Source organism: Rhododendron vialii, chromosome 5a (assembly GCF_030253575.1).
Source record: "Rhododendron vialii isolate Sample 1 chromosome 5a, ASM3025357v1".
In the NCBI taxonomy this organism is placed as follows: Eukaryota; Viridiplantae; Streptophyta; class Magnoliopsida; order Ericales; family Ericaceae; genus Rhododendron; species Rhododendron vialii.
In genome coordinates, this window is record NC_080561.1 from 14,049,857 (window position 1) to 14,062,726 (window position 12,870).

General features: G+C 39.9%; 1 protein-coding gene, 1 long non-coding RNA gene and 1 pseudogene across 6 annotated transcripts in view; 2 read left to right on the forward strand and 1 right to left on the reverse strand.

The window, feature by feature from the left end:
- LOC131325831 (metacaspase-1-like) overlaps nt 1–1,895 on the forward strand; it is a 15,394-nt pseudogene extending 13,499 nt beyond the window's left edge.
- The window catches only part of LOC131325834 (uncharacterized), a 19,504-nt gene extending 9,913 nt beyond the window's left edge, over nt 1–9,591 (reverse strand). For 2 of the 5 annotated variants that reach the window (XR_009199835.1, XR_009199831.1), the window contains exons 1-4: nt 8,429–9,591; nt 7,715–7,805; nt 5,717–6,044; nt 3,670–4,688 (exon numbers count right to left, since the gene is read on the reverse strand). This is a non-coding gene — a long non-coding RNA (uncharacterized LOC131325834). The remainder of the gene's footprint in view (nt 1–3,669; nt 4,689–5,716; nt 6,045–7,714; nt 7,806–8,428) is intronic. The other 3 variants (XR_009199833.1, XR_009199834.1, XR_009199832.1) reach the window with 3 other exon arrangements.
- On the forward strand, nt 4,434–8,269 carry LOC131325830 (metacaspase-1-like). Its single transcript, XM_058358302.1, has 5 exons — nt 4,434–4,995; nt 5,703–6,033; nt 6,550–6,670; nt 7,648–7,836; nt 7,953–8,269. The coding sequence occupies exons 1-5, from the start codon at nt 4,434–4,436 to the stop codon at nt 8,010–8,012; spliced, it is 1,263 nt and encodes a 420-aa protein (XP_058214285.1). The 3' UTR covers nt 8,013–8,269.
- Nucleotides 9,592–12,870: the final 3,279 nt, after the last annotated feature.

Consider the following 12,870-nt stretch of genomic DNA (forward strand, 5'->3'; position numbering starts at 1 on the left):
TCTTTTGTTGTGATGCTGAAATTGAAGTTCTAACTGCTACAATTGAAGTTTAGATATTGAAATCACTTTTATTAAGTGCTAAATCTGCTGTAGCTGTAGTATAGATGCAAGAATTTGGTTGTTGAATTCTGGAAATAATCTACAAGAGCTGAAATTATGTGTAAAAGTGCAGGAATCGAGTGTAACATGCTGGAAACAAATTGTATTTGTTGAAAACATGTACTCAAGTGCTGGAATTTGGTGGTTAGGTGCAAAAATTTGATTTTGTTTGCTTAAAATATGGTCTTGAGAGTTGGAATATGAGCTCATGTTTTTGGATCTGAAAGCCAGTAGTTATTTTTTTACTGTAACTGGTGTTTCTGCTGCCATATGTTTCGTTTTGGCTTAGTATTTACCTATGTTCAGTCTTTGAGCAATGAGGTACACTAGTTCATAATTATTAATGGTGGATTGTTCTTTTTTTTACAGATCGACGCTTTAATGGAGTATCCCGCAGTTATACTTTTGGTTATTGACTATCAAGATCAAAGATATTGTGGACGTGCTTGGATGTTTTAAGGTTATCTGTTTGTTAGAGTAGAACTTTTTAGTATTTTGTGGCCTTGCAGTTTAGATACATTTTGTAGTTGGAGACGTGTCGCTGTTTTGTGCTCTAGGAATTTGAAGACAAGTTGTTATCACTATATTTGGTGGACACTATTACTATATTTATGAAATTTTGGATTTGTTTCTTGGAATTTGTATTAATTGCATTAGGTTGGTTTTGTGGATGTAATGATTTATTGGCTCAAATTTATAGGTTTTGTAGAATGGGAAAAAAATTTGTAGGAAATTCTGGAATGAATTTGCGGATAAAAAAAAAATCTAGAATTTATACGATTATAACAAGACGTTACCCGACTAAACATTAGTCACCAATAGGCCACACATTTCCCGACTAAATCTTTGGTCGGCAATATGTTTAACATTCCCCGACTAAATTTTAGTCGCCAATAGTACACATTCCCCGACTAAACTTTGGTCGGCAATAGATTTAACATTCCCCGACTAAAGTTTAGTCGCCAATAGTATACACATTTCCCGACTAAACTTTTAGTCGGCAATAGGTTTAAACATTCCCCGACTAAAGTTTAGTAGCCAATAGTATATACCTTAGCCGACTAAATGTTGTTTAGTCGGCAAAACCCTTTCCCGACTCTCATTCCTCGACAAAGTTGCCGACTAATTTATTTAGTCGGGAAAACCATTTGCCGACTAAAAAGGGGACATTAGGCGACTAAAGGGTTAGTCGGGAATTGTGTTTTTTCTTGTAGTGTCTAATCGATTATGGAATTGAACATTCACATAATAGATTACATATTTGATTAACTACTGTTCAAAAAAAGAAATTGATTAAGTAATCGATTGCACAATTGATTATAGAAAAGTTATGAAATGGACTAAAATGTTACGATTCCGTAGTGAAAATGTTACGAACTAAAAATGTTACGATTTTTTTTTATAAAGTTATGAAATACACCAAAATGTTATGATTCTAAAAATGTTATGAATCTGTTGCTAAAAAGTTACGATTCATTCGTAAAAGTTACGATATGCACTAAAAGGTTATGATTTGTAAGAAAAATGTTATGAATCAAAAGTTACGAATTTTTTATATAAAAGTTACGATAGACATAAAATATTATGAATGACCGGTTCAGCAGGTAATTTTTTATGAGGTGGCACAATATAGACCACACAATAAGTGCATATGATATGCACCTTAAAGGGGTGTGTATTGAAGATTTCTCCATAATTTCACTCTAGCTTCCAAATTAATTAATTCTCTTAGCAAGGTTTTCCTTTCTTCAGTTGTTTCCTAGTATGTTTAATTTTACCTTTATCATATATAAGGTAAGGGCATCCACATCAGACAAGGCAAATTGCCCTGTAAGCTACTTGAGCGAGTCAAAGGCAGAAATTGTTCTTGCATCAGACTCTTCAAATGTGGGGACCACTTGTCAAATTTTTAGATTTCCTACAGAGGCTCTTTTTCTTTGTCTAGTCACTGTTCCCTTGCTACATGATAGTATTTTATTATAATATTCTAAGATGCCTTAAATGCACGGGAGGCAATCCACCACTTTAAAAATGAATACACAAAATACGACCTTCAATCGTGTCTGGTTTAATAATATGTTTTATATACTTTATTTGGTTCTATAACTCTCGTATGAAAGCCCTAGGAACAAATATTAATTATGACCATTTAAAATAAAATGATCAGAAAAATAAAATTTTCGTACCGGTTCAAATGGATATTGAAAATTAGAGCACTTAATTTTTTTAGACAGTTTATATATTAAAATATAATAAATAACAAGTAAATAGTTGCTCGGAATGGGATAGTTCGGTGCTTTTTTAGAATAAAGAAATAATATTTTTAATGTGATAATTTTAATGTAGAGAGTCTGATGCAGTAAACATTTTAAAAGTGAGTAGCTAAAGTAATAAAGTGGCTTTTTGCTCTCTAATTTGGTCTAAAATTTAAAGATGCTGATGCGGATGCTCTAAGTATTCTTGAAATCTTAGTATTCAACATAATTATATAGGGGTGTAATGTTTTTATATAGCTGCAACATTCTGCTCTGTCACATGCTACACGGCGCCATTCAATCTAAATGCATTAGAGAAACGTCACCGTTTAGTTTGAGTAAATGAGAATCCAACATTATATTTCATGACGACATGGTTTTCCTTTTTTGGATAAAATTAACTTTTAGGGACGAGAGGACAATGTACGTCTGTCTAATTCAATTCTCCGCTTCTGAGTTACGTTCAAGTAAGTCAGGATTGTAACGGAACTTAAATGTGCCATAGGATAGGAAAAAGGCAGTAGCAAGAGCACAAGACTTGCCAATATTTTTCTAGTAAAAGACCCACTACTTGGCTTTTCAAAACCTCAGCGGTTCATATTGCAAAAATGAAACTAGAACCGGCGAATCTCAAGTAAATGAAATTGGATGTTACTTATGCTTGGCTTGTTGATTAACCAGATACAATGAAAAAATGTGGTACTTAATAATTTTCCTGACCAGCCAAGAAGTGAACTTTTCTTCGTATGCTTTCACATTATTTACCCTCCACAAATTTAACTTCCGAAAACAGTGTTAAGCAAAAGAAAAAATTCCTAATGCAATGAGAGTACATTCAGTTTATAAATGTCCATCTTTGTCGAAACTTGATGGCTAAAAAGAGTCTACTGCTCAAAGAGATTAATTTTACGGTTGAATCTATGCTTTAAGCTGCTACCAAGAAGAATGTGTTCGCTAAGCTTTTTAAGTAAGTATATAAAGGAAGTCAGAGAGCTTGTAGCACAACACACATCTCTCTATCTCTCTGTGAAGAGTTTGAATTCAATATGATCTCTCAAGAGAGTTCTGATTCTTAAGTAATAGAAGACTTCGTGAGTCAGTAAATGAATTTTATTTATTGATATCATGATGATAGCCGTATAGTATATTGAAAATGATCATATGAAGTTGAAATGGTTTCATTACATGATTGGATGCGAATAATCAAATTGCCATACATGCCGTACAAGTTTCAGTACCCAAAACTTAATCAGCTAGTTGACCTAATTAAATCCATCTGTGCAAGTTTTATTTGCAAACAAAAACACACACATACCCGATGCCAACTAGGCGTAACATTTGAATGGCCTTGCATTTGCACATCTAGGCCTGCCAATAAGGGGACTCGTTGATTTTCACTTCTCAGGCCATGGATCAGAACTGTGCGACTTTGATAAGATGAGGTCGACAGCAACTAGAAATCACAATGCCCTACGTTTATTATGAGAGTGTCACCATACATTAGTAAGGTCATTACATCAATCTTTACCCGGAGAGGGATTGACAAGTACCTGAATGACACAATCAGACGGGTAATGAACATTTGCATCGAAACTGAAGAAGGTTTTCTAAGCCCACATACCACTAGTAATGTACATTTGCAAAGGAATTTAACGAAACTGTTTTCCTCATTGACACTACAATGGAGTATGTTTTAAATTACCCAGAAAGCCCCAGAGAAACACTCCTAATTAGATGTTTAGTGCTCCCGGAATAAGATCACAGCAGGATATTTTGTATGATCTTAAAAAATTAAACCAGTCCCAACTGGAATAAGAAGCCAAACAAATGTTTTAACTTCACAAATGTCTTAAAGCTTCCAGGTGACTTTATTCTGTGAACTACTGTTCAATCAATAATAGATACGCAGTATTAAAATAGAGTATTTTGAACTTTAAGTTTCAGTCAATATTCTCATGTCTTAGTCAGAAACAGAAAAAATAAAGGGGACTATATAATCCGTTCTCTTTTGTCCCAAAAGGCAATTAAATTCAAAAAAGAAGAGAGAACCTGATTCTCATACACCACCAAGGTGGAAGAATGAAGTTAAAATCTCAAAGTACGAGTCTGATATTGTTCTGGTTTCACTGTCTTTTCCAAGACCCCTTTTATCAGCTTTTTCCACACCTACAACCGCAAGCAGGGGAAATGGCTGGAAGAAGAGAGAGATGCAGTCGGTGTGGAGTGCAACTACTAGTCCCACATGAGGCCCAAAGCATTCAGTGTTCAGTCTGCCAAGCAGTCACTCGGGTCCGACCTAACGATCCTTTGATTGAAGCTCAAGACTCAATACGCCTGGCGACAAACTGTGTAAAAGGTTTTATCAGCAAAGTGTCAAGCAACATCAACACAATGGCCACATCAATGAGTAATTATCCGATGCAGGGGCCATATTATGACGGTCATCGCCCTCAGCGCATCCAACCTCCTTCACTCTTGCTACCGGTTTCAGTACATGGGAGGAAGCGAGCGCTGCTTTGTGGAGTGAGTTACTATGGGCGCACATACAGGCTGAAGGGAAGTGTTAACGATGTGAGGTGCATGAGATATTTTTTAGTTGAAAGGTTGGGATTTCCAAGCGAGTCCATACTCGTCCTCACTGGTATATATAATCCTACACACTCTTGCTTTCTAGGTAACTCTTATCACGTCAAAGCACACAAGCTAAACATAGACATGAGAGTAACACAAACTCCAGTTCAATTCCAAATCTTTTGCCAAGCTTACCAAATTCACAATTAGGATATGATAATAAGGATTGTAGATCACTTGGGCATCACGGGAAAAGGCATAAGGTGCAAACCAATCCATCAGATCACCTATTAGTGTACGCAAATATGCATTAGGGGCCTAAACAAATAAAGCTGCTCATCAAAGAGTTGACCGCAACACTCGGACAACTTGGGCTGGTTGTTTGTCCAGATTAAATCATCGGATTGGACTATATATTCTACGGGACCACATATCCCTCGTTTGCTTCAAACTTTTGCTGTTATGATTAGGTTTCCTTCGGATATGAGATCCCATAAACCAGGGGATTTACAATACCTCAAGGGATTTGGCAATGTTAATCCTCTCACAACTAATAGGATAGGATTACTAATCATATGAGCTTACATTAGTCAATTCAAACAAACAGGGCCTAAGAGGCTAAAAGTCTGGTAGCGTGCATGAATAGAATATTGTTGGCGCCTTGAACCTATACCTATAGAGATACATGGGTTGAGGATTGAATCTGAAACTGCAACATGTACACATTTAAAATGGAATCCAGTTCTCATATCTTGGAACACCCGAATGAATTTGCAGAAGAAGAGACTGACCCGCTGCGGATACCAACAAAGCGCAACATCCGAATGGCCTTGCAGTGGCTTGTACAAGGTTGCCAGTCAGGGGACTCATTGGTCTTCCACTACTCAGGCCATGGCTCACAACTCCGTGACATGAACAGGGATGAGATGGACGGGTATGACGAAACATTGTGCCCTCTAGACTACGATACTGAAGGAATGATATTGGATGATGAGATCAATGCCACCATCGTGAGGCCACTTCCCCATGGTGCCAAACTTCATGCTATCATTGATGCTTGCCACAGCGGAACTATTCTTGATCTACCATTCGTGTGCAGGGTGAACAGGTAAGTTTTTCCTACATTAAGCTTATATGGGTTATAGATATTACATACATTTTTCAGGCTCAAACATGTAACGTCCCCGCCCTTCCGGCTTTCCCCCCCAAAAGTTACTACTTCCCAAACTAAATTTGCAGACCTCTTATAAAGACTAAAAGAAACAACACTACCAAATAGGACCCATTGGTTGTGTATAGATGGGCGGAAACATCTTTAATAACATTCCAAATAGGACTGTCATCCATTATCTTCATAACATGAAAGTATGTTAGGGTAAAATGTAAATCAAACTTGACAAACAGCAATGAATATTACAGTTGTCATCTTTCATAAAAATTCTACCACATGTGGATCATTCAGTTGTTCATTAGGACAAATTTTGTGTTGCCTTTTCAGACGACAATTTGGTCCCCGCATGACAAAATTCCTGTGCCTGCCCCCGATTATTTGTGATTGTATAACCTGATCTAACTGTCACTGCAGCCCTAAAAAAAGAACTGCATATTCTTGTTTGTTGTGTAGGGAAGGATACTATATGTGGGAAGATCACAGGTATCTGTCAACGACTTACAAAGGTACGAGTGGTGGACTAGCCATATCACTTAGTGCTTGTGATGATCATCAAAGTACTTTAGATACCATGGTGAGTAGTACCTTTACGTACCCTGTCCTTTTAAAACTTTGAGACACTTCTACATTCAAAACTAGATGAAAATGCATGCATGAACTACATCCACAATGTGACAATAGCTCAGATCATGAACAACCTCCCATATAAAGTAAAGCATAAGGATGTTATTGCGCGAGTTGCTAAATTATGGGAATCTAATCAGCAGATGAACACATAAATTATGGAAAGTAAACATTATACGTGTAAATTTTCTTAGAATCCTAACTTGGAGAATTAGCAAGTTAACATATGCAAATACAATGACAATCCATAGGGTGGAAGCATTAAAATAATTCAAGAGGGTGGGGTGAAGAAACATCCGCATCATGTGAGGCTTTTAACAAACCATATACCAGTAATATTTCCATCGAATTCTCAAGAGCTTCGGCACAAACGTGTAAACCTGAGTGTTTACCATCAACTGTTAGCTTGTGCAATTTCTTCAATGTAATTAATATGCATCAAACATCGCAAAAACTTAGTTGCAATTATGCATAAACTTCTCAATCTTGACTTGATAGATTGTAGAATGAGATATATTTTAAATCTTGATTGGAAGGGAGTGCAATTCCATTGTTCAAGATAACGGGATTGCCAAAGGAACTAGACCTTATACAAAGCCCCTTATTTCACGTAGAGCTGATTTTCCCATCTCTTTCAATCCCTATCAATCCAGTCTTCCATTTCCGTATCTATAAAAGGAGATAATATGAAAAATGAAAAAACTGTTCCACCCACCTTGAAAATCATGGTATGCTCAATTTTGCTGACAAGATAATTAAAGTCTAAGAGAGAGAGAGAGAGAGAGAGAAATTACCCATCGATATTAGATGGTCAATCCTATATAACCCCTAGAAGAAAATTAGATATATTGAGTATTGAAAATTATCATACAATATTGCTCTGAATCTATTCATTTACGTCTTGTGCATTTCATACTACTTGTACAGGCTCTCTCCGGCAACGCTATGACTGGTGCCATGACTTACAGCTTCATCCAAGCTCTACAAAACGAACCTGGATTGACATACGGTCGCTTGCTCAACACCATGCGTTGCGCAATACGTGATGCTAAACCAGGATCGCAGCTAAATGGTCCCATTGCTTCCTTCATAAGAAAAGTGTTTATCACAACACAGGTATACTTCTCTAATCCTATTTTCTGCAATTATATGGGGGGGTGGGTAACAGCCAATTGATTTAAAATTATAATGCTAAAACATTAATAGTGACATCCATTGGCAATAATTTGCAGGAGCCTCAACTTTCGTCTACAGAGAAGTTTGACATTTACTCAAAGCCGTTTAGTTTGTAAGTGTATCTGAAAGAATGAAAACTACATACAATATATTTCTACCGAATAAGGTATTAAGTAATGACTTAGTCTTGCTATGTAAAGATATGAGAGTTTTAATTCAGAGGTCATGGGTTCAAGTCTTCCCATCTCATCTGTATTACTTCACCTTTTGAATGCAACTTCTGTCGTGTATGGCTCAATGGATCTCTAAATTCCCTACAAATGTAATGGGGCTACACAGAAGAGAGGGTGTTATAGATGTCTCTTTTTCTTTTTTTAGAATGGTGTTGGATATTACGAAGTATGATATACAATGTATACTGTAAATTATACTGTACATTATTGGGAGATTTGCTAGTAGCTTCAGCTTTTCAGATAGCTGGTGATCTGAAAAAATCCATTCGTGAATATTTGTACTTCGAAATGAAACTTACGTGGATTACACTTCAAAGTTAAGCATGCCGAGGCTTCTCTTCGGTATTAGTATGTACATCGAAGCATTCACGAACTTTACCTGCAAAGGTAAACTCTTGATCTCTTCCATCTATAGCTTACAATATGATTTATCATCTACCCAAAAACGCAGAGTTACTTATCCGCTGCAGCAGTGACTCCGATTCCGATGACTCCTCTTCCTTATCCGCCTCCGATGACGATGCTGCTACGGGCAGTGTTCTCGGAACAAACGGGAAGAGGCAGCATGGTTTTGAGTCTAAGTGGGAGATTGTTAGAAATTATATTAAAAGTCATGGTTTTAGTATACTTCAGAAGACGCTACAGCGTCCCTGATGACATTTTCCTGCAGCTTGCCCCTGTCGAGGTGAACGGGGACAATTTGGACGAGAATAGAGTCCACGTCTCTAATCTTTCAGACGTCGAGGGCGGAGTTCGTTTTCCTCTCCACCGCCTTCTCCGCCAAACCCTAGCCTACTACAGACTTTCCCCAATCCAATGCACCATCAATTTCTTTCGGGTGGTTATGGGCGTCGTTGCCCTAAATGAGGTACTGGGGACCAATCTAGGGCTTTATGATATTCATCATATGTATAGTGTCATCTCCACGGCTTAGGGCTGCTACTATCTCAAAGCCTGCAACGCCAGGAGAAAGCTGGTGACTCACACCCCGGATTCTGGTCGGGGGGATAACGATGACTTCCTCATCGTTACGGGAAACTGGGAGCCCATGGGAGATGATGAGCAGATGATTGGCTTTCACTACCCTCATGGCATTGGACGTCCTCGTAAGTTTCTTCCCTTCATTAATCCCCCGAGCAGGGTTTTACATACTCGCTTGCACACTTAATCGCTTACTTATATCTGCCTTTATCTTTGAATGCAGCCACCAACACGAACGAAGGCCATCACACCATCAGTCCGCAGGTCCATGTCACCGACATCCGTTGTAGGGGGTATTCCCGAACAGGCTCAAAAAGAGCCCGAACAAGTGGTACGTGTGGGACCACGGAATAAATAAAATAAGATAAGCCGCCGTGGAAGGCGGTGTTCGAAGATAAGGTCTGATGACATGAGGAGTCATTGGACCAAGTAGTCTATACGGCAGATAAGGACCAAAGACATGAGAAGTCATTGGTCCAAGCAGTCTATTTGGCAATGAGAAGGCCGAACAGAGCAAGAATTCTTAAGAGAGCACACTACAAAAGGAGTACTCTAGACAGATCCAAAACAATAGTATTCTGAAAGGAACAAAATCCCAAGAAAATAGGATCTAGGGAAGATACCCAACGGGAACGAAATGTTCTGCCAGCCATGGAAGAGAGACAAAAAAGCACTAAGGCAGTAAATAGATAAGGGAAGGAGAATCCAGAGGATCCTAGGTTTCCTACATGTGATAGAAAACCTAGGGCAACAAGGATGCTTGGGCAGCAAGCAAACGTATGCCTATATAAACAAGGTTAACCTAGAGGTAAAATATACACAATACATTGCATTCTTACGATTCTCCTACTGATAATTAGGGTTTTTACCAGTATGTGATACTTAGGCATCGGAGGGCCTTTACCATGAGAGGCAAAGGTGCATTCACCCCTTGTCTGTTTTGCAGATTAGGGTTCCAATAACGAACTAGGGTTCCGGTCAAGAGGCACGAGTAGCCGTTACAATCTTTCCTGTTCAAAGCACATTTCGTTTTTGTCCACTTACAATTGGCGCCATCTGTGGGAAACGAAAGAGTTCTCTTTGAAAAACGACCATGGTGGGAGAAGATCCAAAGACACCACTCAACCTAAAGAACCTACTAGGTGGGGGAGGAGATAAATCCCCACCAGGTGCTCTGAGAAAGCCCGAAGGTGGACATGGGAAGAAGGTGACAAACAAGGGCAACCCCCTGACCGTCTTGGATGGCTTTAAGAATAGGGAGGGCAGGACGGCCATATGGTCCACACGGAGGAGTAAATCCCATCATGAAGGGGAGTCAGGCACACACTCAAAAAGCGTGCACGACAAGGAAGATATCCTCGATAAGAAGAGGCAGGAAATCGAGGAATTTGCTCGTTTGATCAGGAAGCGAAAGCACGAGATTCGGGAGTTAGAACAGATCCAAGAGCACCCTAAGGACTCTGGACTTTCACTAAGAAATTCCAGAGGAGATAGGCGGGCCATGGTGGTGTATAAGAAGGCTCCTTCATGAAGAAGGAAGAGCAGGAGCAGGAGCCCCACTCCAGGGCAAAAGAGAGCTTCTCCACGAAAACGAAAGAGCAGAAGTCAAAGCCGAACACCAGAGCACAAAGGGCTTCTACAAGAAAAAGAAAGAGCAAAAGCCGAAGTCCCAACCCCGAGGAGAAAGGGACCAGGAAGTACCATAGGGACATGTACGAGAGGCCTGATTTCGATTGGGAAAAGAGTGGTTCCAGCAAGATGAAGGGATGTGAAAATAGAACCATGACTGCAAGAGAAGCATCACGGAAGGCCCTTAGCAAAATAGAATCCTCCCCTTTTACAAGGAAGCTGCAGGAAGCAAGGTTGTCGAGCAGGGTAAAGCATGGCATGTTCATCCCATACGAGACAAGTGCAGATCCCGTGGCACACATACAACATTACCAATAGGCTATGTTCATGTATGACGGGGATGATGCAATTATGTGCAAGATGTTCCCATCAAGTTTGGGAAAGGTAGCCCTGTATTGGTTCCATAAGCTAGGACCGCACTCCATACGAGGATGGAGGCAACTAGCCAAGGAATTCACTGCTCGATTTTTTACGGCAGAAGGGCACCAAAAACCTTTGAAAGCCTCTCTGCTATAAAGCAGGGAGAGAATGAGCCGATCAGGGACTATGCGGAGAAGTACTGGGAAACTTTCAACGAAATTGAAAGTTGCAGCGAGGAGTATGCAATAGCCACGTTCAAGACAGAAATGCATGTTCGGGTGGAGCTGCGTCGGTCATTGAACATGAGTCCAGTAGGTACGCTGGCAAAATTAATGGAGCAGACTAAGCAACATGCCAGAATGGAGGATGACATACTCTGGGAGGATGGCAAGGTTGTGGCCGAGCAAGCCAAAGGGCCTGCAAAGAAAGCAGACAAACCAGAGCCCAAGACTTATAGGGAAAGAAAGGATTATGGACAGGCTAAGAAGGAGTCGTACAAGGAGAGGCAAGCTCCGGACCCTAAGTCTTTCTTTTCAGTAACCACGGTTTGGAAAGAACCAATTTACAAGATTCTTTATCGAATAAAGAATCGTCCCTACGTCAAGTGGCTCCCGAGGTTGGAAGGAGATAAAGACGCTAAGCGAGCTACGAGCCAACACTGTAGCTATCATAAAGACTGGGGTCACAAGCACATGATAGAAGATTGTGAGATGTTCAAAAAGCACCTCAATGATTTGGTGGCTCAGGGATACCTTAAGGAGTTTATCCAAGAGGGACCCAAAGAGAATGGGAGAACAATGGAGTTGGATTACAAACAAAATCCAAGGGCTGTAATCCATATGATACATGGATTGGCCACACCTTATACGAGAAATGAGGTGAGGTTGCTCCAGAGGCAAATCAAGCATGACCAACATGTCATGCAATTAGAAAAGAAAAAAGGACGTGAAGGCGAAGTATGAGATGATGGCATAGTCTTCACAGATGAGGACTTAGGAGGAGTCCAGGTGCCACATAATGATGCCTTGGTCATAACTCTACGAATTGGGGGAATATGACATTAAAGGATTTTGGTGGATTCAGGAAGTTGCACAGAAGTGCTATATTATGATGCATTTAAAAAGTTAGGATTGACACAGGCGGATCTGGTACAGTCAATAACCCCTCTGGTTGGATTCGGTGCAGGAGCAGTTTGGCCATTAGGCAAAGTAACGTTGCCTATTCGTGCAGGAATAGTAGTGCTACGAACCGACTTCTTAGTTGTAGATGTTCCATCTTCCTATAACGCAATTATAGAAAGAACGGGGTTGCACAAGATGAGGGTGGTTTCCTCCATCTACCACCATATGGTAAAATTTCCTGGGTCTAATGGAGTTGAAAAGATCAGAGGAAACCAAAAGGTTGCCCAACAGTGCCTGATTTCCATAATCAAGAAGGCACCAAAGGCAAAGTTGGTCCAAGCCGTGGAGTCCTAGATCAACCGACCATCGAGGATGTCGGAGGGAACCCCGCCGAGAAGGTGGTCGAAGGTTTGTTAGAAGTAAAAGCCATACGAGAGGTTTACTACCCAGAGTGGATCCACAACACAAACCTGTAATGCAGAAAAATAGAACTGGTCCTGGCATCAAGGACAGCGGCAAGGAGGTTGCCACATTATTTCCAAAGTCACAAGATTGTGGTTTACACTGAATTCCCATTGAAGTCATTGCTACGAAAGGCAAATTTCTCGAGACGAATCTCGACTTGGTTGGTAGAGCTAAGTCAGTACGAT